Source organism: Bos taurus, chromosome 1, assembly GCF_002263795.3.
Source record: "Bos taurus isolate L1 Dominette 01449 registration number 42190680 breed Hereford chromosome 1, ARS-UCD2.0, whole genome shotgun sequence".
In the NCBI taxonomy this organism is placed as follows: Eukaryota; Metazoa; Chordata; class Mammalia; order Artiodactyla; family Bovidae; genus Bos; species Bos taurus.
In genome coordinates this window covers 66,245,486-66,271,181 of record NC_037328.1, presented here as the reverse complement: position 1 = coordinate 66,271,181, position 25,696 = coordinate 66,245,486, and the positions used below count along the sequence as shown (strand labels likewise).

The 25,696-nt window shown below is 36.9% G+C and overlaps 1 protein-coding gene and 1 pseudogene across 5 annotated transcripts in view; both read left to right on the top strand.

Annotated features, from left to right (window-relative positions):
* Positions 1 to 22,748, top strand: part of IQCB1 (IQ motif containing B1) — a 45,530-nt gene extending 22,782 nt beyond the window's left edge. For 2 of the 5 annotated variants that reach the window (XM_010801176.4, XM_010801178.4), the window contains 8 exons: positions 306 to 484; positions 3,203 to 3,312; positions 3,910 to 4,019; positions 8,236 to 8,378; positions 9,989 to 10,137; positions 19,609 to 19,740; positions 21,169 to 21,325; positions 22,165 to 22,748. In XM_010801176.4, the coding sequence (XP_010799478.1) occupies positions 306 to 484; positions 3,203 to 3,312; positions 3,910 to 4,019; positions 8,236 to 8,378; positions 9,989 to 10,137; positions 19,609 to 19,740; positions 21,169 to 21,325; positions 22,165 to 22,394 (1,210 nt within the window). In that variant the 3' untranslated portion in view covers positions 22,395 to 22,748. 5 annotated transcript variants of the gene reach the window in all.
* Positions 12,276 to 18,170, top strand: LOC112447005 (pirin-like; annotated as a pseudogene).
* Positions 22,749 to 25,696: the final 2,948 nt, after the last annotated feature.

Sequence of the window (25,696 nt, the reverse complement as noted above, 5' to 3'; positions counted from 1 at the left end):
CTTGAAACTTTTGAACCATCTGTTTACTATTTTGCACATTAATCTTTCTCCAATAATTGATTGCAGGTTTCTTTGACTACTTTGTATTCACTATTTTACTTGGCATGGTGCCTTACATACAATAAGAATTCAATTAGTTGATGTAATGTGATATATTCTTGAAACTAAGCTAGCCACTTAAAATATTGGTTAATTTCCTGGATCAGTCCATAGATATTAAGTTGCTGCACCTTTTTTGTTTAATTTGTTGTGATACTGATCCATCATTTAGTAATGGTACATTTTTTATTCTTTTATTCTATTAGTGGTGATTTACTCAGAATAGAAGGGAAAATCCTGCATTCAATTTTAGATGAAGTTGTTTTCAAACTTTTATCAACTCCTAGTCCAGTCATAAGAGGTACTGCTACAAAGCTACTACTGTTGATGGCTGAATCCCATCAGGAAATTTTGATTTTACTGAGACTAAGTGCCTGCTACAAAGGTAATACATATATTCTTTCTTTTCTTGAGATTTTTAAAGAGAACATTTTTATTGATGGTATATGGAAAACAAAATACCTGTGTTGTGAAAAAGTCATTAAAGCATGCAGATAAAAACTCTGTCACAACAGGTAACAATTCAGGGGAAAAACTATATAATCCAGCCATCTTCATATCTCAACAGATGGCATATGATACTTTATCGATGAGGTTACAGTGAATAATTTGCTCCCTTCCTCACAAAAGATTGTGTGTTAAATATGCCATATAGTGTAATAACATAATGACCGAAAAGATCAGTGATCTTCCCTAACTTTATTGAGAAAATAGAGCTTTGCTTGAGAGCTTGACAGCCTTTTAATCTTTACATCATTTATTAATTACTCTTTACCTCCTATACTGCCTTTCCTCAAAGACAAAAAAAATCCCCATCACCCCCAAAATCATGTGAATAAAAATTCAGAAACTTGAGAAGGAAAGGGTTCAGTGTATTACCGTTACCTTATGATAGCTTTTCTTTAATTGAGCATTTACTATAAGTCAGATACTATTCTGCATACCTTATGTGTATTAGAATATTTAATATTCATAACAACCCTGTGAGATGTTTGCTATCCTCATTATATAGCAGTGGAAACAAAAGTGTGGAACATGTAGGTAATTTATCCAAAATCACTCAGTTGTTTTTTTTTTCCAACTGCTAAGCAAAGTTTAATGTGAGCTTTTATTTCTTTGTTAGGCAGAGTCATGAATTTATTACAATATATTTTCTTATTCAATATGGTCAAGAAATAGGTTTCTAGTTCATTAAGTATCTTATTAATATAGAGTTATATATTAATAATAATAATTTATATTATATATTGGAGAAGGAAATGACAACCTACTCCAGTATTCTTGCCTGGAGAATCCCTTGCACAGAGGAGCCTAGCCAGGCTGTAGCCCATGGGGTCGCAAAGAGTCGGACAAGACTGAGCAACTAACTATATTGTATATAAAATTTCAAGAATTAGAATACAATGTGATATATTTAATGGACTTCCCAGGTAGTGGTGGTAAAGAATCCACCTGCCAATGCAGGAGACACAAGAGATGCAAGTTCAGTCCTTGGTTGGGAACATCCCCTGGAGGAGGGCATGGCAATCCACTCAAGTATTGTTCCCTGGAAAATGCTATGGACAGAGGAGTCTAGCAGGCTGCAGTCATAGGGTTTCAAAGAGTCTGTCGGACATGACTGAAGGGACTTAATACACACAGACGTGAGTGACATACCTTACTTGAGTCATTACTGTGAACTTTGTGAGAGAGAAGTCCCAGTAATAAAACTCTAGATGATACTATGCTGCTGCTGCTGCTAAGTTGCTTCAGTCGTATCCGACTCTGTGCAACCCCATAGATGGCAGCCCACCAGGCTCCCCCATCCCTGGGATTCTCCAGGCAAGAACACTGGAGTGGGTTGCCATTTCCTTTTGCAATGCATGAAAGTGAAAAGTGAAAGTGAAGTCGCTCAGTCGTGTCCTACTCTTAGCGACCTCATGGACTGCAGCCTACCAGGCTCCTCCATCCATGGGATTTTCCAGGCAAGAGTACTGGAGTGGGTTGCCATTGCCTTCTCCAGGTACTATGCTAGATACATATTCTTACTGTAATTTTATTTCTTCTATAGAAATGTGAATGCCCAACAGAGTTCATTATAAAGGAATTCTATCTTAATCTGTCTCCCTTTCTTTCTCAACAGTAGAACTTATTCAGTTTCCTCAAGATATTTTACAGTTATTAATACTGTTGAGAACTTGAGTCTTAAAGTAGCAGACATGGAAAGACCCATATATTGCTATGGTGTGCTTAGATACTCAGTCGTGTCCAACTCTTTGCAACTCCCTGGACTGTAGCCCTCCAGGCTCCTCTGTCCATGGGTATTCTCCAGGCAAGAATACTGGAGTAAGTTGCCATTTCCTCCTCCAGGGGATCTTCCCAATCTAGGGATCCCAGGTCTCCTGCATTGCAGGCGGATTCTTCAGCATCTGAGCCCCCAAGGGGAAGCCCAGTTGTACACTCCAAGCCCATTCTCTTGCTTATGTATATTGCACACATACATTACAATAATCATTCCTCCATGCCTTAGAAATAGTACTTATTTTGTAACTTACATTACTACTCAGTTTTAATTTGGGATGGAAGTGCAGTATTTTAATGTTATAACACTTCTATAATAAATGCTCAGGAGCCTATTAATTAACCCCATATCACATACATTGTTGATATTTTTATTTAATAATAACTTCCTTTAATTAATAGTAACTAATAGCCAGCTTCAGTACTTCCACAGGATAGGCATTTACTCAGTATATATTCAATATCTTTTAAAAATGTTCTCGTGTAAGGTATTTATGTTGGAACAGGAAAAAATATATATATAACTTTACCCTTTGACTTAGCATAATGATTCCACTCTCCTCCCTGTTTTTTCTAATTAAAGAGATTGACTAAGCAGATTTTGCATCAGATCTCACAAGTAAATACCTCAGAACTGTTAGGACAGTGGAATATCTTAAAGACCTCTATCTAGAAGTTTTTGAGAAAAAGAAAAAGAAAAATCATGTGATTAATCTTGTTATTTTCATTTGTTTCTAAACTATACATTTTAACCTCAAATTCTGATTAGATAACAAAATCATATTTTATTATTAATAGCTATGCCTTTGTTATTCCATTTCAGGACTTAGAAGTCTACTAAATAAACAAGAACCTGGGACAGAGTTTAGTCAAGAACTTAGACAGCTCATTGGTCTTTTAAGCCCTAAGGCCTGTCAGGAAGTAAAAGACCAGGTATTGAATTATAAAAATAATTTGCATATTTACTAAAATTTCAGTAAACAATTTAGTTTGAAAATACTGGCTAGTAGTAGTCTCCTGAATCTTTTATTTGCTTTCTCTTCCCCTTCCTTTACTTATTCTCCCCTAAAATCCAGAGCAGCTATTGTTTGATGAGAGAAGTTGTTTTATGTTCTAAATTTTTAACCCTAGAGCCTTTTTTTTTAATCTATACAGAGTCCTTCATACCCTTGTATCTTTGAATAAGTGAAGCTAAGCATCAGAATGGAAGCAAAGATGTTAAAGCATTAAATAAGCAAAATTGTGAAATCCCTGTAATGAGAATGGAAGTGATATTAATTAGGGAGAATTTGAAGCTGACCAGACTGCATCTTGAATACCTTTTAGATATTGCCTAACTGAGCCTCCTTTGGGAGATGAGGTTTAATATTCTTAGGCTGTTCCTGTCCTGGGTTTATACAAATGTTGCCTTCTGCTCAACTTATTAAAGATGGAGATTAATACTTGCCCAGGCTGATATTTTAAGAAGTAAACTTCTAAAAACAACTTGCCTAGGGATATCTTTAAATTAATTCTGGCCTTTAATTTCAGAAACAACATAAAGCAGCTTGCTTGATTCAAGCTTATTGGAAGGGTTTCCAGACTAGAAAGAGATTGAAGAAGCTTCCATCTGCTGTGATTACTTTGCAGAGGAGTTTCAGGTAAAAAATTTGGGTGAGAGGATTGATGATCTGAGAGGGCTGCTGCTGCTGCTAAGTCGCTTCCGTCGTGTCCGACTCTGTGTGACCCCATAGACGGCAGCCCACCAGGCTCCCCCGTCCCTGGAATTCTCCAGGCAAGAACACTGGAGTGGGTTGCTATTTCTTTCTCCGGTGCATGAAAGTGAAAAGTGAAAGTGAAGTTGCTCAGTCATGTCCAACTCTTTAGCGACCCCATGGACTGCAGCCCACCAGGCTCCTCCGTCCATGGGATTTTCCAAGCAAGAGTACTGGAGTGGGGTGCTGTTGCCTTCTCCCTGAAAGGGCTAGATATATCTTATTAGAGTATAGCTGAGTGAAAACTTAGAGTTTTTTTTTTTTTTTTCTTTTTCAATATTCTAGTGTATTTCTTTCATTCTTGCTTCATACATTTCTGAGTGCCAGCACTTCATTAACCTTATTATACTTTCAAAAACAGAGGACATAACATAAAACAGGAATCTAATGTAACAAATACCTAATCCTATTCACTTAAGACTTTTGTGAGCCAGGTCTACAGAGGGAGCCAATAATGGTCAATATCTCATTAAACCCTTAAAACCAAAAGTTGCCATAATTGTTCAAATGTAATTATGGTAAAAATGTGTATGAATATTAAAAAGCTTAAGTATATTAACCTGATTTTGCTCAGTAAATATGTCATGGATAGATTTGGCCATTGACGTATGACATAGTTTGACATTTATCTCTATTTCAAGTAGACTAAAAATGAAATAATGAAGTCATGGCCCAGTTTTTACATGACTACATCTAGATTCTTAGAGGCAATAAAAAGAACATACACACATGCCACACACACATGAGTTAGCTCCTAGGTCATTGTTGATAAATTGGAGCCATCTCAGAGATGTTTTCATGTAACCTAACTTAAAGCTAAATTTGGTTCACTGAAGTGTCACTTGCATATTCCAGAAGTCAGTGTTTTTTTTTTTAAGAAAACTGAAACTATTTTAATAACTGCAGCTGTGTTTCTCAGTTACAAACATGTTTTAAAATAGTGAACTAAAATAGGCTGCATGAAGAAACACCTGTGAGATGGCCCTGCTTTATCATTAATGACGTTAGGAGCTAAGTTGTTTGTATCTGTGTTTTCTTTCAGTTGCCTCTAAGAACCTGTGTGGATTAGTGGTAGGTATTGAAGCCACTCTGGCTGTGTCCCCTAATGGACATTCTTTTCATTGGTAAAAGTTCCTTCAGAGAAGACTTAAAAAGTTAACTGATATCATTGGGCATGAATTTCATTGGTAGCAAAAAAGCTACCAATGGAATTTTTAAACATGTAATTTTTAAAACATGTTTCAAGTGCCTAATATATTCCAGAGCCTATCCTAGGTATTGGGAGAATTAAACAGACTTGAGTTTGTATCCCTCCTCAGCAACTTATGGGCTGAATGATCTTGGACAAGTTTCCCTACCTCCCTTAGCCTCACATTTCCCATCTATAAGGTGGGATAATTGTCTGTGTAACTCACAAGATTAAAATAATAGAAAATTTTTTTAGCATGTTACTGGGCACTGAGAATGTGGTAGGGAGGAAAATGCACATTTTTTGCCCTTGAAGATTTACATATCTAATTAGGCAGACAGATCTATTAAATAAATAGTACACATGAGAGGCAAGTATAATCCATTCAGGCATTGCTCAAGGTTTATTGTATATCTTACCTGCTGTTTCTTTAAAAGTATTAATTATTTCTTTGGTGAAATAAATTTGGGAAATGATGGATATTTTGAGAGTCACAATATATTGTTTACAAGAATCTGAGATGTTCTTGGTATAGCTTTACCTTTGTAGTGAACTCAGGTAGAATAGTTACCACTCGTGAATTCTACCTACTATCATTTTCCGCTGTACATCCTCTTAAACAGTTAAAGGTGCCCCTGTGCCATGGATTCAGACCTTTAATGTTTAGTAGTTGCCAAATTTGCCAGTCTATTTTCCTTTGCAATATTAAAAAATCTATTTAAAAGTATCCTAGAATTACAGATTTTGTCCACTTAGAAATGTATCTATGGAATCTAATTAATAGTCCACTGTTTAAAATAGAAATTCCATTTCTTTATGTAGCAAGACCAGAGTGGTTATAAATATATCTCTTAAAAGGCATTTTCCATGAGGCCAAAATTGCTTAAATCTCACATTATAATGTTTTTAATTTTTTAAACTCCAGTTTGCTCCAGGCTTGAGCACCTTTCCTCTTCTATTAGTTGCAACAGTTTATGCAAATTTCTTTTGCTTCCTTTGTAGCTGGGCTTTCTGCAAAGGTTATTTCTGTCTCTTTGTGGTCAGGTCATTATCTCAGAGTAATTTCCCTCCCCCATGTTTTTTTGGGGGAGGGACTGCCCACCACTCATTATCATGGACCTAGATTCATCAGAGCTTTGGATTAAACAAGAGATATTCTGTTACACTCACACTCTTTTTAAAGCACTTTCTTGGGGCTTTCTTTTTTATTTAATCATTTTTCATGGTCAGAAACTTCATTTTCTGTTAAAATTTCATTTTCTGCCCTTTTCCTCAGCAAGGTTTTCTGAAGCAGCTAACAGCCGTCTTGGTTACTCTCAGGAAAGCTCACAATTTGCCTACCTCTAACATGGTGCTGGTATTTAAGTTATCTTATTTGTTTTACTTGTAGGGGAAGAAAACAGTTTTTTTCCCTCTATCTATTTAGGTTCATTGGTTGGAGTCATGAAGACTATACTGACAGAAACAAAAACAGATTAACAAAAGAAAAACAATTTCTTAACATGTGAAGCACACATCACATGGAAGAAACCTGACATGATGCATAACTTAAGGGGTGGTTAGAACTGGGGTTTATATAGTTCTTGCTTTCTGAGATGGCCCACACTCTGTCAGTGGAATGTGTTTCTCCCAGGGTTGTTCTAGCCTTTTGAGACAGACCGCGTTCTGTCTACGTAATGTGTATCTCTCTAAATAAATCCACTTCTTACCTAAAAAAAAGAAAAGAACTTGGGCTTAATTTTATATATATAATATATATATTGTATGTATGTATATATATATAAAGAATAATTTATAGAGAAGTGACAGGTGAAAAGAAAAGGTTTTTAGGCTTCTAAGGACAGTGAACTGTGGGAAGGTAAGTATATTGGGGAAAGTAAATATGTTGGGGAACTAACTAATGAAAGATATGTGTTATTTGTGCAGGTTCGTCTTAGCATAACTTTCCATCTTCATGGCCAAACCTTGGGAGGAAAAGTTTGTGACAGTCCTCATTTCTCAGATGTTTCTGCTTTTAGTCAGTTAAAAGACACTCTGGGAAGACTTCTTTCTGTGCTTCGTCATTCTCTTTTGCCCCCAGCTCAAAACAGTCTTTATGCCAAAGTGGCATATTCCACTACCTTTCAACTTCCCCTTGAAATTGATCTCAAAGGCATAACTGTGTCTCTTTGTTTGCCTTAGGGACAGTGATTATAGGCAGCAGTCACTCAGATAAATGTTGATTGAGTTAAATGAACAAAATCCTTTAAATGCTTCTTTGAAATTTTTATTTTTTCATAGTTTATAGAATTCCATCCAGTGAATGAACCAGAATTTATTTATATAACTCACTGTTGTAGGATATGTGCTTCTCTCGTGTCTCAATGGTAAAGAATCCACCTGCCAGTGCAGGAGATGCAGGTTCAATCCCTGGGTCAGGAAGATCCCCTGGAGTAAGAAATGGCAACCCACTTCGGTGTTCTTGTTTGGGAAGTCCTATGGACAGAGGACCCTGGTGGGCTATGACTTAACGACTAAACAGCAACAACATTGTAGGACATACGGTTTGTTTTCAACTTGTTACTATTGTAATGCTGTGGAGAAAATCCTTGAACATAAATATTGACATATGTATCAGATTTTTCCTTAAGGAGTATTAGAAATGGAATTAATTGGTTATGATTTTTAAGGTGTTTGATACATATTTTAAATATTTCTCCAGAAAAAAATTTGATGCATATATCCAAATATTTCTTCAGAAATGTTGTACACGCAGCACATGAAAACTTATTTCATCATATTCTAACTACACTTTAAAAATTTTTTTGCTCTCTGTACTTATATGATTACTATCAAGGTTAAGCCTTTTTTCATATACTTCTTGAGTAGATATATGATTATGAAAATTATGTGTACTTAATGTTTCTGTCATAGATCTAAACGAACAAAGATGTTAATGAAGCTAAGTAGACAGAAGGAAGAAGAGGACCACAGATTACAGCTGCAAATTCAAAGGCAGAGAGCCATGAGACTTTCCCGAGAAATACGGCTGAATATGCTTGAAATAGTTCATCCAGGTGTGTGGCATTATCAGTTTATAAGCATAAGATTGATAGGGTAGCTTTTGATAAACCAAATTTCATAGCTACCTGATGAGTTAATTTTTAAATGTGGACCTTTACCCCTGTTTCAGCTTTTTCAGGTAAATCTTAATCTCTTCAGTCAAAAAAAAAGTCTTATTTTTTTCTGATTAGACTTACTAGTTGATGATGAGCAATCTCTCCACTAATTTTTCTTAATTTTCAGATAAATCAGTGAAACATAAAATTTTATGCTTAAAGATAGATGTCTTTGACATAAAGAAAGAACCCCTTGAACTTAAGTAAGATGTTAGAATATTGCTACATTCTGCTCTCAGAACTTAACTCATGCCTCAGTATAAACCTGGTGACACCTTCTTGCCATCTTTGACACACAAAGCTGAAATTAATATTAAAGTGTAGCCTGGGAAATCTGAGTCATTTCAAGATTCCTTTTTTATTCTTCTTCCCCTTCCTACTACTTATTCCTAGTATCCCTCAATAGCCTCTTACTTGTCTTCCTTTGCCTTAAATACAGATCTTTCCCAGGGTTCCTTCTTTACCCCATTATTCTCATATTGCTCTTCCTGGGGTATCCCATCCATAACTGTAGTTTCAATTACCAAATGAGTGCTTAGCATTCTTAAGTCTTGTCTGCATCCTCACCCTTTTTCCTAAGATCTAGATCAGCCCTACCCAACAGAACTTTCTACAAAATGAAATGTTCTTTGTCTACACTGTTCAGTAAAGTGTCAGTGATAGAGATAGCTGTTGACTTGAAATGTGGCTAGTGCACTTGAGGGCCTTAAATTTTATTCTATTGTCTTTAAGTAGCCATTTGTGACTAGTGCTTACTACATTGGACAGCTCAGCTCTGTAGCCAGGTGCTTATTGATTAGCTTTACTTAGATAGCCACAAGCATCCCCAAAGCTAGTCATTATCTGTCCCCACAGATTTCCACTTCCTGTATTTCTAATCTCTCAGGTAATTGCACCAGCAGTCTACTCAATGTACCATCTGTGAGACATCCTGGAATTTTTTCCCCTCCTTCCACATGTAGTTCACTACTAAGTCCTATGAATTTTGGCACTATCTCTCAAATATATCCCTTTTAATTTTTAAAATTAAAATTTTTTAAATTAAAAATTTTTAATTTAAAAATTAAATTAGCTACTGTGAACCCTAGGATATATGCTGACCAATTGCTAGAAACTAAAAAGAAAATTATCTGTAGAACCAAATGAGTGACTAAAGAGAAATTTAGAACCATGCAGAGTAGGTAACGTATATGCACAATGTGCCCTTTCCTTTTGGTGGTACTGAATGACTTTCTATTTACTTATGGTTCTTTTTTTCTAAATAGTCTTGCTATTGGATTTTTAGTCCTTTCTCATTCCTGGGATTCAAAATAATTATGTGAGTCTTTTTTCTAAAGAAGATGCATAAACTGAGAAGGCTTTTGGAGCTCTTGTAAAGTAATAGAATTGGGAAAATCATATTGAAAATAATTAAAGGACTACAAGATTGTTACTTTGATTGTCCTGATTCTAGAATTTGAGAAAGCATAGAAGTGAGTATGTTGTAATAGTGTCTGTCATCTTTTTAGGTCAGGTGGAAAAACATAATCGGGAAATAGAAGAGAAATCAGCATTGATTATCCAGAAACATTGGAAAGGGTACAGGGAAAGGAAAAATTTTCGCCAACAGAGGCCATCTCTTACAGAATATAAAGCGGCTGTCATACTTCAGAGAGCAGTAAGTCTGATGTAGTAAAAAAGAGTACTGGATTAGTAGGCAGAGACATGGGTTCAGACTTGACTTTTGCTGTTTACCTGCTGTAAAGTCTTGGTTAAGTCTTTTAACTTAGCTTTTTCTAAGCCTTTGTTTCTTCCTCTGTCAGAACCTCCTTAGGGCCAAAATGATTTAGATATTCAGTCCTTATTAATTTGATAGAACCTTGTGCATCGTTTACCAAAATTCAGTTTGTTATTTGTTAATTTTTTTTGTTTTTACTTGAACTATGAGTCTCTCAAGGATAAGTCACTAAGTCTTATTTATTGTCAACTTCTCCCATATGCTTGATACATGAATGAATGTCTACCCTGTGTTTTTCACTCAGTTGTTCTGTGGATCAGATGACCTAATATATGGGAAAGTATTTTGTCAATTGTAAAGTCCTGTTTAAGTGCAGCATATCATATTGGATGTTTTCAATGTATAGATAATATATTAGGTATAATAGGATCATTATAATTCTTGAATTATAGAATGGCGTTCTTCAGTGATTTTCCTGGGGTTTATCTGGAGCATAGTAATATTTTATAGCACAACTCTATTTCACTTATCTAGTTTTCCTAATATGTAGTTATTTACTTACACATGGTTAATGTTCATATTAGGATTTCAGTCAAAGCATTTAGATTTATAACCCCTTATTGTAAAATTTTAGATCAGTTTCAGTTTTTCACAGTCATAGATTTTAAACAATCTCTTTGTTGATTTCTCTGGTTAAGCTTTTACAAAGTCTTTTTCAAACCATTCAAAAAACAGAGTCATACTCTACTCTAGGAGAAAGAGAAAGAGTCTGCTGCCTTCATCTTTCTCATTCAGGCCAAGTCTGCAACAGATGGTCCTGTTCTGTCACTGAATCACATCCATGCATACTGTTTACCTTCTGCTAAGCAAGGCCGTCTAAGGATTAACCCATAGATACCAGTGTTAGCCCTGGAGGAGGGCATGGCAACCCACTCCAGTATTCTTGCTTGGAGAATCTCCATGGACAGAGGAACCTTGCAGGCTACAGTCCATGGGATCACAAAGAGTTGGACACAACTGAGCGACTAAGCATAGCACAGCACTAGTGTTAGAGACTGATGGTGAAAGGAGGAACCTCTGGATCCTTTCTAATACCTTCACCTCATGACTACCTCCTTTTTTTTTTCCCCCCCCCTGTGCTGCTTGTCATATGGGATCTTAGTTCCCTGACCAAGGATCAAACCCATGCCCACTGCAGTGGTGCAGCAGAAGTGCAGAGTCTTAACCACTGGACTACTAGGGAAGTCCCAATTTTTTTATTTTGATTACATGTTGAAATGCTAATATTTTACTTATATTGAGTTATGCTTATGTAACTCAGTACATGCAAAATACTAACTTCACCTCTTTTTACCTTTTACCCTGTGTAAACCAACTAATTTCAAATTACACATCCTGACTCATGTAGACAACTTAGGGTTTTCTGTAGTAGTATAGTATTGGAATTAAATTTGAAGAATTAGCTGCCTTTACCCTTTTAATGCTCCAGGATTTTCTTTTCTTGCTTTTACATCTCTTAAGAAACTCAAAGGGGGCCCCCAAGAGCATGGGAGTACCAGGCATCAATAGGACCAAGCAGGGTCTGTGCTGGTGGTCAATTAGCAGAACACTGCCCTCCTTGGCTGGCTTTAGACTCCCAGGAGAGTCTCTGAGAGAGATGGCCAGAGATGCTTAACTGGTCCTCTGCAATTTGGTGCAAATGGCAGACAACTTTTCTTTTGCCGAGCACTGTGATCTGCTAAGCCTACAAATGCTCTCTTTTTATCCTTCAACATTGTGTCCTCTAAAGTTACCCTGTTAGTGCTCAGCCAGGAGCAGTCAGAGGGGTTGAAGCATGGGTCTGCAGGAGTATTGGCAGACCTGAGTTTTAAAATCTGGCTCCATTTTTACTGTTTGATGAATTTAAAGGTAGTAGACCAGGTGGAGAAGGCAATGGCAACCCACTCCAGTGTTCTTGCCTGGAGAACCCCAGGGACGGGGGAGCCTGGTGGGCTGCCGTCTATGGGGTCGCACAGAGTTGGACACGACTGAAGCGACTTAGCAGCAGCAGGCCAGGCGGATTTCTTGATCACCCGCACTGAGGTTTTGAAACAATATCTTACCTCCTGAAAGGAGGGTGTAGCATAGCCCAGGAAGACTGCCATGGACATGTTGGTCAGTTGAACTCAGGAGGCCTGTACTGGATGATCTCAGGCTGGGGCATTGTGTATGAGGAGACGCCTTGCTCAGAGGAGCCAGTCCATGACCATCCACTCTGGGTTAATTTGAGGACCTCACAGAAGATATTGGAGCCTTGCTACCAGGAACTGAAAAGCAGTGAAATCCCTAAACCCAGTAAGGATAATGTGACCATTGCTGTCATTTCTGGAGAAGCCCTGGGAGTCAAGTCAAAGATTTACATCTACACACCAACCTTATATTTGGACTTCAAATTGGACAAAGGAGCAAAGCATTCCCAGCCTATTCCTAAAGGATGGACAAGCTCCCTTTGTACCATATCTGGAAATGTGTATACTGTACAGATAATATGCAACAAAAAACAGAACCTCATCACACAGCTGTGTTACGGGAAGGTGACAGTGTCCAGGTGGAGAATAAAGATCCTGAGAGAAGCCACTGCATCCTAATTCTTGAGGAGCCATTAAGAGAACCAGCTGTTCAGCATGGAAAAGTATACTTACCCTTAGAGAATCCAAAATGTGATGCTTTCTTGACTTGAAATTTTTGTAATCTTCTATTTATTGTCAGTGAGGTGCTGCTAATTTTCAAACATAACTTAGACCTTCATGAAAGGACACAGCCTCATATACTGCAGAGATATCAAAACTATGACGAGATTTTTTTTTTATCCAGTCAGTTCAGTTCTTGACATTAGCCAATGCTATTTAATTGACAACTACAGTAAATCTTTAAAGTTCTTACCACAAGAATTCTGTAACTGGTATGGCGACAGATGTTAACTATACCTACTGTGACAGCCATTTCTGAATATGCACAAATATCAACATTATGTTGGACACCTGAAATTAATATAATATTGTATGTCAATAATATTGTACCTCAATTTTAAAAAATAAAGAAGATAAAAAGAACTAAAACTTCAAAAATGGTTGTGAAAGAGCCAAGCCTAAGAATATTTTGAATAAAGAGATTGTCATTCCTGATGGCAGCTTGCAATGGGTGAGGGAGATATAATTACATTCGTTTATCTGAAATTTGGTCTTTATAAATCATTCACAATCCTAGTTTAAAAACTTGTTTTATACTCCTTGGGAATCAGATGCTGGGAAAATAACTGTTTGCTGTTTACATGTGCCTGAGTTTGTTTGAAACTAAGAACTACAGAACGCATACCATTTTAGTGGTAGAGATTTCTCAGACCATTCTTGATTTCAGAAATGTGGAAAATGACTTTGAAAGAGCCAAAACCTGAAAATCAAATATTGGAAACGAGTGACAAGCACAAGGGCAGGTCTGACTGCCTTCTAGAATTTTCCATTTGTGGGATCCACCTATTCATATTCAGTGCATCCAGTTTCCAAAGCTGACTTTGCCAGTGCTTCTAAAGAATTCCACACTGATAAACATGGTTTTTACAGCAATGAATGTGAGATATTTCCTGGCACCAGCAAATAAACCTAATTATTGGTTCTTTTACAAAAAATAAGAAGCTCAGAAAGAAGGTGATGTTTGCTTGCATCTCCTCTCTAGAGCCAGAATGATAGCTAATTCTTGCTACCTGATTATAGAAGAAAAGTTCCATGTATACATATCCATTGAAGACCAACTGCAAAAGCACTTACTGAAACAAACCATTGGCAGTTGAAAAAAATAAACATTTGGAGATAGATATAATCTCAGAGAGTCCTAAAATAACAAAGAATGAAGAAGAGACAGAGAAAGAGATGTCAAGGTGAACTTTGTCTGATCTAAGGGCAAAAATTCCCCTGTTCTGGAAACTTTACTTTTGAGTTCCCAGCATAGCATCATAAACCTGACTTGGTACTAAAAACAAGAGGCAGAGGAAAGATAGGAAATACAAGGAAGAAAAATCAAGAAAAGGGAAGAACAGAAGAAAAGGAGAAAAATCTCTCAAGAGGAGAATGAAAACACAGCTGAAGACTTGAGTACTATAGTAAAAACATAAGGAAAGTTTATATACTGATGTGAAAACCTCCAGCCCCTTTTTACTTCTCAGTTCTCAGTGCTGTTACCCTGGCTTAAATCCTGTTGAAAACATTTTCTTGAGGAAATCTGAACAGTCCAAGAGAATAGTTAAACTCACTTTGAGGTGCTCCAATGAAACAGCCCAGTTCCGTAGCCCTAAAAAGAAGTACATAGTAGATTAACCCTACCCTCCTGCTCAGCATTTCTAAACAGCTGAAAGTATCACTGGACATCTGAGGAAAGCTAATGCCAAACAAACAGAATAATACTACTCGGTGGAAACAGCTATTGCAGGCATAAGAAAACATTTTAAATGTATTATTTTCTCAGAGAGCTAAAAGAAAATAATACATGAAACAAAATCAAGATGCTGTATAACAGGGAACAAATATAATAAAATTTGCCAGAAAAAATAATACAAGATATAATAAAAGGGATAGGAAAGAAGGATTGGGAAATCTAGAGAGCAGGGCAAAAAGAAAAGAGAACCAGTCTAAGAGGTCAAATATCCAAACATGTGAAACAGAGAAGAAAAAAAAAACTGGAGGAGAGAAAATAAAATAGTTTGATTTCCCAAAACCAAATACCATGTGGTTCAGTTCAAAAGGACTGAGCAACTGTCCAATACAATGACAGAAATACACTCACATTTATTTCACATTACTGTGAAATACACTGGGAACAAAAGTACTCTTCAACAACATAATTGGAAGCTAAAAGGTATTAGAGTTAGGCTGACACATGTTTGAGGGAAAATGACTTCCAATTAGAATTCTGCATCCAACCAAACCATCAGTTAAAAATAAAGATAGACTATAAAGATGTATTTATGCATCATAAATCTCTGAAACAAAGGAATAACTCAAGAAAGGAATCCAGAAAACACAAAGGAAAAATTAGAAGAGTCACCAAGATGGGATATCAGGATGACAGCTATACACCAAGCATAGAGAATGATTGATCCAGATTGGAGCAGGTCAAAAAGCTCCAGAATATATATCCAAGAAAATTAATTTGGTAGATTGCCTGATATGTTTTACTGTATGGTCAATTAGGGCAGAAGTTGTTATATATAATCAGTGATAAATACATATAAAAATAATCAATAACAGAATTATTCATTCCTTATTTTTCTAATGTATTAAAATATGCAAGGAAGAAAAAAGTAATCACATACTATATGATCATAAAATAAATAGCCTTTATGTAGGCATAATGTCAGAGAAGGCAATGGCACCCCACTCCAGTACTCTTGCCTGGAAAATCCCATGGATGGAGGAGGCTGGTAGGCTGCAGTCCATGGGGTTACGAAGAGTTGGACACGACTGAGCAACTTCACTTTCATGCATTGGAGAAGGAAATGGCAACCCACTCCAGTGTTCTTGCCTGGAGAATCCCAGGGACGGGGGAGCCTGGTGGGCTGCCGTCTATGGGGTCGCACAGAGTCGGACACGACTGAAGCGACTTAGCAGCAGGCATAATGTAAACACTGAACATTAACATAACTAAAATTATGATTTAATAATATTGAATATTTAGAGATATAGAAAGTATGTGTGAAAGAGAGCTAAGTCCTTACCTTTCATATAAGAAAGTCAATAGATAATACCGATTACTGAAAAAAATCACAAAAATATAGATAGAAATAAATATCAGAAGAAAAACCTGAAAGAACTAAAGTTGAAACATAGTTTTGGCCACAGCAGTCAGAGCAGAAAAATAAATAAAAGGAATCCAAATTGGAAAAGAAGTAAAACTCTCACTGTTTGCAGATGACATGATCCTCTACATAGAAAACCCTAAAGGCTCCACCAGAAAATTATTAGAACTAACCAATGATTATAGTAAAGTTGCAGGATATAAAATCAACACACAGAAATCCCTTGTGTTCCTATACACTAATAATGAGAAAACAGAAAGAGAAATTAAGGAAACAATTCCATTCACCATTGCAACAAAAAGAATAAAATACTTAGGAATATATCTACCTACAGACACTAAAGACCTATATATGAAAAACTATAAAACACTGGTGAAAGAAATCAAAGAGGACACTAACAGATGGAGAAATATACCATGTTCATGGATTGGAAGAATCAGTATAGTGAAAATGAGTATACTACCCAAAACAATTTATAGATTCAATGCAATCCCTATCAAGCTACCAATGGTATTCCTCACAGAGCTAGAACAAATAATTTCACAATTTGTATGGAAATAGAAAAAACCTTGAATAGCCAAAGCTATCTTGAGAAAGAAGAATGGAACTGGAGGAATCACCCTGCCTGACTTCAGGCTCTACTACAAAGCTGCAGTCATCAAGACAGTATGGTACTGGCACAAAGACAGAAATATAGATCAATGGAACAAAATAGAAAGCCCAGAGATAAGTCAACACACATATGGACACCTTATCTTTGACAAAGAGGCAAGAATATACAATGTAGAAAAGACAATCTCTTTAACAAGTGGTGCTGGGAAAACTGGTCAACCACTTGTAAAAGAATGAAACTAAAACACTTTCTAACACTGTACACAAAAATTAACTCAAAATGGATTAAAGATCTAAATGTAAGACCAGAAACTATAAAACTCCTAGAGGAGAACATAGGCAAAACACTCTCTGACATACATCACAGCAGGATCCTCTATGACCCACCTCCCAGAATATTGGAAATAAAAGCAAAAATAAACAAATGGGACCTAATTAAACTTAAAAGCTTCTGCACAACAAAGGAAACTATAAGCAAGGTGAAAAGACAGCCTTCAGAATGAGAGAAAATAATAGCCAATGAAGCAACTGACAAACAACTAATCTCAGAAATATACAAGCATTGAAACATGTGAAATGTCATGTATGAAACGAGATGCCAGTCCAGGTTCAATGCACGATGCTGGATGCTTGGGGCTGGTGCACTGGGACGACCCAGAGGGATGGTATGGGGAGGAAGGAGGGAGGAGGGTTCAGGATAAATTTTAAGAAAAATTATTAAAAGTAAAAAAATAAATAAATATATAAAATTAAAAAAAATAAATATATACAAGCAACTCCTACAGCTCAATTCCAGAAAAATAAATGACCCAATCAAAAAATGGGCCAAAGAACTAAATAGACATTTCTCCAAAGACATACAGATGGCTAACAAACACATGAAAAGATGCTCAACATCACTCATTATCAGAGAAATGCAAATCAAAACCACTATGAGGTACCATTTCATGCCAGTCAGAATGGCTGCAATCCAAAAGTCTACAAGTAATAAATGCTGGAGAGGATGTGGAGAAAAGGGAACCCTCTTACACTGTTGGTGGGAATGCAAACTAGTACAGCCACTATGGAGAACAGTGTGGAGATTCCTTAAAAAACTGGAAATAGAACTGCCTTATGACCCAGCAATCCCACTGCTGGGCATACACACCGAGGAACCAGAATTGAAAGAGATACGTGTACCCCAATGTTCATCGCAGCACTGTTTATAATAGCCAGGACATGGAAGCAACCTAGATGTCCATCAGCAGACGAATGGATAAGAAAGCTGTGGTACATATACACAATGGAGTATTACTCAGCCATTAAAAAGAATACATTTGAATCAGTTCTAATGAGGTGGATGAAACTGGAGCCGATTATACAGAGTGAAGTAAGCCAGAAAGAAAAACACCAATACAGTATACTAACACATATATGTGGAATTTAGAAAGATGGTAACGATAACCCTGTATATGAGACAGCAAAAGAGACACTGATGTATAGAACAGTCTTTTGGACTCTGTGGGAGAGGGAGAGGGTGGGATGATTTGGGAGAATGCCATTGAAATATGTATAATATATATGAAACGAATCGCCAGTCCAGATTCGATGCACAATACTGGATGCTTGGGGCTGGTGCACTGGGACGACCCAGAGGGATGGTATGGGGAGGGAGGAGGGAGGAGGGTTCAGGATGGGGAACACATGTATGCCTGTGGTGGATTCATTTCGATATATGGCAGAACCAATACAATATTGTAAAGTTTAAAAAAAAACAAAAACTAAAGTTGATGTCTTTGAGCAGAGAGGACAGGATAACTGGGCAGAGAGCTGTAAATTTTTAACAGTTCTTCTAAAACTGATACTTTAAACAATAGAGTTACATCAACAAATTTTTGGAAAACATCAAATTGTAAAATATATTAGGTTGCAGGTCATGCAGTTTTCTTGCAGCTCTTCAGCTCTATAGTTGAAGCACAAAAGAAATTGACAGGATGGAAACAAATGAGCATGATTGTGTTTCAGTAAACATTTGTAGACACTGAATTTTGAATTTCCCTTAATTTTCACATGTCATAAAATAATTCTTTTCCTTTTGAACTTCATAATCATATAAAATGTAAAAGGGCTTCTCTGGTGACTCAAACAGTAAAGAATCTGCCTGCAGTGCAGGCGACCTTGGTTCGATCCCTGGGTCAGAAAGATCCCCTGGAGAAGGGAATAGGTACCCACTCCAGTATTCTTGCCTGGAGAATTCCATGGACAGAGGAGCCTGGCAGGCTACAGTCTATGGGATCGCAAAGAATCGGACACAACTGAGCAACTAACACTTGCACTTCACTTTCAAAATGTAAAAAAATCATTCTTCTCCACCTACTCAAAAACAGATAGCAGCTGGATTTGATCTGTGGGCCATCATTTTCCAACTTTTGCCTTTAATAATGTGAACATAGAACAAAGGAGAAGAGTGAAAAAAATTGGACAAAATAATTTGTCTCCAAATCTTGCCTGTTACAAGATTTCTTATCTGGAGTTCATTCTGAAGAACAAAAGGAAGCACATTTGTTTACCAAACTTTTTCTAATACAGTGTCTCCTTGATCTTTACCATCTTTTGGCTAAGTAGAATTGGGGGTCCTTGTTTTCTGTAGACATAGAACCTGTCTTATGGAGATTGAGTGACTTGCCCAAAATCAAACAGGTTTATAAGGGACTAGAACTTAGACTAGAACTCAGAGCTGGTTCCCTGTTTATTTCTGTTTATTGCCTTCTGTAAAAATAATACATGAATATATCCTTATAAAATATTAAAACACTACAAAAGATTAAAAAGTTATTGTCCTCTGTCACATCTGTCATCTCTCCCTCTATACACACTATGAGTTAACAACTATTACAGTGTTGTCCCTACTATATATTGTTGTAGAAAGAAAATAGTTCTATCAGTCAGGGAAGAAAAATCACAAGTTTTTGTTTTTTTTTCTGCCCCCCCAGACTCTTAAATTCCTAGCAAAATGCCGTAAGAAAAAGAAGCTATTTGCTCCTTGGCCTGGACTCAGAGAACTCACTGATGCACGCAGAATTGAACTGAAACAACAAGTGGATGACTATATCAGAAGACATCCAGTGTGTAGGCTTTTGTGTTACATTTTTGCAGTGTGTGATACTCACCAACAAATAAGCGTCTCAGTTGTATGTGTACATTTATTATTGGCATAAGGTAATGTAATGGCTTTATTGTAGCCTTACCATGGCATTACCTTGACTTTACTATGGCTTTGGAGTCTTATAATTGCGTGGACCATAAAGGTAAAGTCAATAGTAAAGGACACTTCACTTCAACTTAGTGGTTTTCCATACTGCATCAGCAAGACTGTTGGTACATCCTTATCAACATTAATTATTTTCACATCCTAATGAACGTGAAGTGGTATTGTGATTTGGGTTTATTTACATTCTCTAATAATTAGTGATTTTTAACATCTCTTTTGTGTTTATTGCTTATTTGTATATCCTTTTTTAGAGAAATTTCCATTGAAGTCCTTTACCCATTTTTAATCAGGTTTTTTTTTTTTTTTTAGTGTTGAGTTTTAGGAATTCTCTGTATATTCTGGATATTAATTCCTTATCAGATATATGATTTGCAGATATTTTCTTCCATTCTGTGGGCTGCCTTTTTACTCTATTGATAGTGTCCTTTGATGCACAAAACTTTTTCATTTTGATGAAGTACAATTTGTCTAATTTTTGTTGTTGTCTATACCTTCACAGTGTCATATTAAAGAAGTCATTGCCAAATCTAATATCATAAAGCTTTTCCTCTATCTTGTCTTCTAAGAGTTTTGTAATTTTAGCCCTTATTGTTTAGGGCTTTAATCTCTATTTTTTATTAATGCACTGTGCATGATTCTGATGCATTCTTCTATTTAAAAAAGAACTACTGCTTTAGCCATGCTCTAGTACAGCTGTTACTCTGTGCCTGACAAGTAAGATGTTGGTTAGAACAAGGCAGCATCCATGATCCAGGAACTGGAATACCTGAGAAAACTGTAGTGTTAGAAACTTTATCAGTTTCAGTGTTGAGGCTATGTCATCCGTGTTCTAAATATTAATAATTAGGTCAGTTCCCTTTAAAGTAGCTAACTAGCCAGAAGAATATGATCCTTTGAATGATTCTGTCCCTTGTTCTGTGAAATTAGAAGCTATATTATGGCTTAGGTAAGTTTGAGAGAAGGAATAAGATAAGAAGTAAGGCAAAAGTTTCTCAGGTGGGGTTCAGAACAAAGGGATTGGTCCTGTTACTCCTCCAGGCCAGTGTCTTTACCAAACTATTTGTAATTGTCACTGTGATTCCTCAATCTTACCTCTTCTCCCAGAATATTACACTATGTGAAGAAGTGAGGTGTAGGAGTATATCAAAAAGAATCTTGCCCACTTGCATGTTCAATGAAATCTGCTTTTAACTGAACCCACATGCAGCAACTACTGAAAGTGAAACATACTTTGATACATGTGTCCTTTGTGTGACAATTTTCTTCTGTCCTTTGTTCCCAGGGCTCTCAGATATCAGATGTGACCAGCAGGGAGCTCCATTCCCAAGCACAAGAACGACTGCAATGCTACTTCATGGGCAGGGCTCTAGAAGAGAGATCTCAACAGCACAGGGAGGCACTGATGGCTCAGATCAGCACCAACATTGAACAGTTGATGAGTATGTGCTCATTCCATTTTTGTTTCCTAAAAGGAACACCCTATGCAAGATTTTGGTGACAGCCATAATCTTCAGAAGGAAAGTAGCATTTAGTGGTCTATTAGCCCATTTCCTATATTTCTACTTCTGGATCATATCAGCACACAATGTTTTCAACTGATGCATATCCCGTAACCTTCCTGACTGCTTCCCCTCAGCCTTTCTATCATTCATATGTACCAACTCAGACAAAGTTATTAATTTCAAAGATGCTGAGCCCTACTAGCCAGACTCTGTTATAGAGTAAGAAAAGCTTCTTAAGCCTACTTTAAAAGTAGATAATGACAGTATTTTATGGTGCCATTTTATATTTTTAATGAATTGTTTTCACAAAAATTAATTCACCCGCTTCTCACAACTGCTGGTGCATTAAATGAGAGATCCCATCCATGAAGCCAGTGTTTCAGACAAGTTCTGAAACACTTTTATTACTTGTGGAGCAGAAAGGGTCAGGATCCTCTGTTCAGTGCCATTTACTTGTAAATTCTGTATTTTTGAATGGATGGGTGTCTAGAACTGAGCCTCTCATCTGTAAGAATTCTGCTATTTGTTTTTAAGTTCCTACTCTTATTAAATAAACCATCTAAAAAAATCTACCTCTTTATTCTTTCCCTATAAACACAGAAGGATGGGCTACATCTTGTGAATAGTCACATGCCAACTACAGCTGGCAAGAATAGACTCAGAGTTAGAATCTAGTTTCTGCTGCTGTTGTAGAGTTCCAGCTCTGCAGTTTCTGAGTTTCCCTTTGTTTGGTACAGAACTCTTCCACTCACCTGTTACATTTTTTGTTACTACAGAAGCACCAAGTCTGAAGGAGGCAGAAGGAAAAGATCCTGAACTCTTCCTGAGTAGATCCAGGCCTGTGGCAGCCAAAGCCAAGCAGGCCCATCTTACCACCCTGAAACATATACAAGCACCCTGGTGGAAGAAGCTTGGGGAAGAAGCAGGAGATGATATTGACATCCCAAAGGATGAACTTAGTGTAGAATTAGGAACTTTATTCATTGGTGGAACAAAACCACCTTAAAAGAGTTACCTGGAGGAATGATATATCTATATTTAAAGAGATTATATTGGTTCTACCTCTTACATGCTAGTAGACTAGTGTTATCCTCAACTCATGGCTTTCCAGAGGTTCTTCTCAAACAGGACTTGAAGGAAATAGGCAAAGAGTTATTTTCTACCTCAATTTCAATTCTTTTTCCACACCTCCATCCTTGGTCACACATACAAATTGGTATGGCTTTTATTATGAAACTAAACTCAGCATTGTATTCTGTTATTAATATATATTTGAAATGTGATATTTCTTTTTTTGTTTCTGTTTTTTCCAACTAAAGGTGTTTTCTCAATAAATATTTTCAACAATTGTTCTGAAAAACTTGTCAGGTTTACTTCAACTTTTCACATTTATTGATTTTTCTATTAAATAGGCTTCCCAGATAGTGCAGTGGTAAAGAATCTGCCTGCAATATAGGAGACACTGGAGGCACAGGTTCAATCCCTGGGTCAGGAAGATCCCCTAGAGGAGGAAATGGCAACCCACTCCACTTTTCTTGCCTGGAAAATCCCATTAACAGAGGAGCTTAGAGGGCTGTAGTCCATGGGATCTCAAAGAAGCAGACATGACTTAGCAAATGTGCATGCACTCACAGGAAACGTACTCTTGGAATTTATTAAGCTGAGAGAAAGAAATGGTCAATAGGAAAACAATTAACTATTTTCTACCAGTGTTTGAATTCAGCTTCTTTCTTCTTATTTCTAAAAGTGTATGTGAAGTCTCTCAGTCGTGTCTGACTCTTTGTGACCCCATGGACTGTAGCACGCCAGGCTCCTCTGTCCATGGGATTCTCTAGGCAAGAATACTGGAGTGGGTTGCCATTTCCTTCTCCAGGGGATCTTCCCAACCCAGGGATCCAACCCGGGTCTCCTGCATTGCAGGCAGATGCTTTATCCTCTGAGCCACCAGGGAAGCCATTTCTAAAAGTAACTACATTTAAATGTAATTTCTAAAAGTAACTACATTTAAAAAGTCCACTTGGGATTCAATGCCAGAAAAATTTCTGCTAATAAAACTGCATTCTTTCTATTAAACTAAGAGAACAATATAACTTACTATTTCCACTTTGGTCTTGTCTCCTAGGAGTCTCAAAACTAAAATAGTGTTTAATTTCTGCTATGATTCTTAATGTCTACATGATTATTAGGTTCTAGCCTAATAATTTTAAATTTTGCTATTATCTCTGTGTTTTAATACCAAAAGCCACCTCTATTTGTGTTTTGATAATACAGAATTTACGTTAAAATCAATTAAATCATTGACTCCATATCATAAGGAACCTGGAGTGTGCTTTTTCTATAAATGAGTAGAAATACCAGTACTATAATGTAAATCCCTCTGAAGTTTAGTAAAATTCTAGTCAAAAATCTAATGTAACTTTTATTCATAATTTAGAAAATGAGTAAAATTCATTTGTAACAATAAGCAGATGAGAGTTCTGATTTCACTTAGAATATAAAAAGTTCCATGAGAACATTTCTTCCATCTTAACAACAAAAAATTGCAAAGTAATCTATGAAAATCATTTTTCTTGAGCCTATCAGATAGTTGAGGCCTCAAGATAAATCAATGGGACTCAGTATCTATGAAATAAACCATTTTATCTTTGAGAGCACAAGAGACAAAAGTGGCTGGACAAAACTAAAATTTTAACAGATTCTTAAAGGTGAAGTATGAGTTGCATGTCAGAATATCTAGGAACTTTAGAAGTTAGAGCTCTACCAAATACAAGAAAGTTTGGGAGCAGGGCAGGAGACCTGAAGAGATACCTTTGTGTCATAGGCAAACAGGAGATGACAGGCTGCTACTGGGTGACATGCCCAAAGCCTCACCTGCTTTCCCAGACCCTTTTCTTAAAGGTCTTAGGCTGCTAAAGCAGGGGCAGCAAGCCCTCTTACATCTAAGGCTCAGACAAAATTCCATTGCATCTAAGGAAGAAACAGAAAACCTAGCTATCTGTGCTGGGGACGGGGTGATAGGAAATAGTCTACCATGATACAGGTGAGTCCAGTGTTACTAAGGGAAGTATGGAAATAAAAACCCTATCTTCTGGGAGGGAGGCAGAAAATGACATTGGGCCCAGAAATCCTACATCCACACAAAGCAGATGTCTGGTAAGCTAATGAAAAGGAGCAAACTCCTGCTAAAAATCAACCACAGATATGAAGCAGTTTGACTACCATGGCATAAGAAAGCCCTATCTCCAACCCCAGGAAGAAGAAACTTGGCCTAAAATTTAGGAAGACCACCCAAGTCTCAACAACTAGCCTAGCACCAAGCAATAAGCAGCAGTATTAACCACTGGGGTAGGGAAGCATGTAGAGACACCCCTTCCCCGCACTCCCCCACCCCACCCTGTGGCAAAGGCAAACAGGGATGCTTGAAGATGGAAGTAAAGCAGGAACATAGAAAAAACTTAGCTTTTCAGACCTACTATAAACATAAGGTAACAGCAGCTAAAAAATACAGGCACTTGAAGCCTATAGTACATTGGAAATGAAAAGCCAGACCCGGCTAAACTCCTGAAGTTTAACTTAGCCTCCCTGCAACACTGCAGTATAATTCATTTTTTTCTTTTAATTTCTGACTTAAGGCTGTCTCACTTTCTGACTTAAAACGCTATGTTTACTATAACAAAACTAGTTCAGTATTACTCAGATAAATGGAAAATAAGACATTTTAAAAAGTGATACTGTCAATTATTTGATCATCAACATTTGTCACAATTTAACTTTATTGGCTCCTTATTGTGAAATTCAGACTTAAATTGAAGAAAGTAAGGAAAACCACTAGGGCATTCAGGTATGACCTAAATCAAATCCCTTATTATTATACAGTGGACGTAACAAATAAATTCAAGGGATTAGATCTGATAGAATGCCTGAAGAACTATGGACAGATGTTCGTAACATTGTACAGGAAGTGGTGGCCAAAACCATCCCCAAGAAAATGCAAGAAGGCAAAATGGTTGTCTGAGGAGGCCTTAAAATAGCTGAGAAAAGAAGAAAAGTGAAAGGCAAAGGAAAAAGGGAAAGATATACCCAACTGAATAAAGAGTTCCAAAGAATAGCAAGGAGAGAGAAGAAATTAAGTGAACAGTGCAAAGAAATAGAGGAAAACAATAGAATGGGAAAGACTAGAGATCTCTTAAAGAAAATTAAGAGCTACCAAGGGAACATTTCATGCAAAGATGGGCACAATAAAGGACAGAAATGCTAAGGACCTAATAGAAGCAGAAGAGAGTGAAAGAGGTGGCAAGAATACACAGA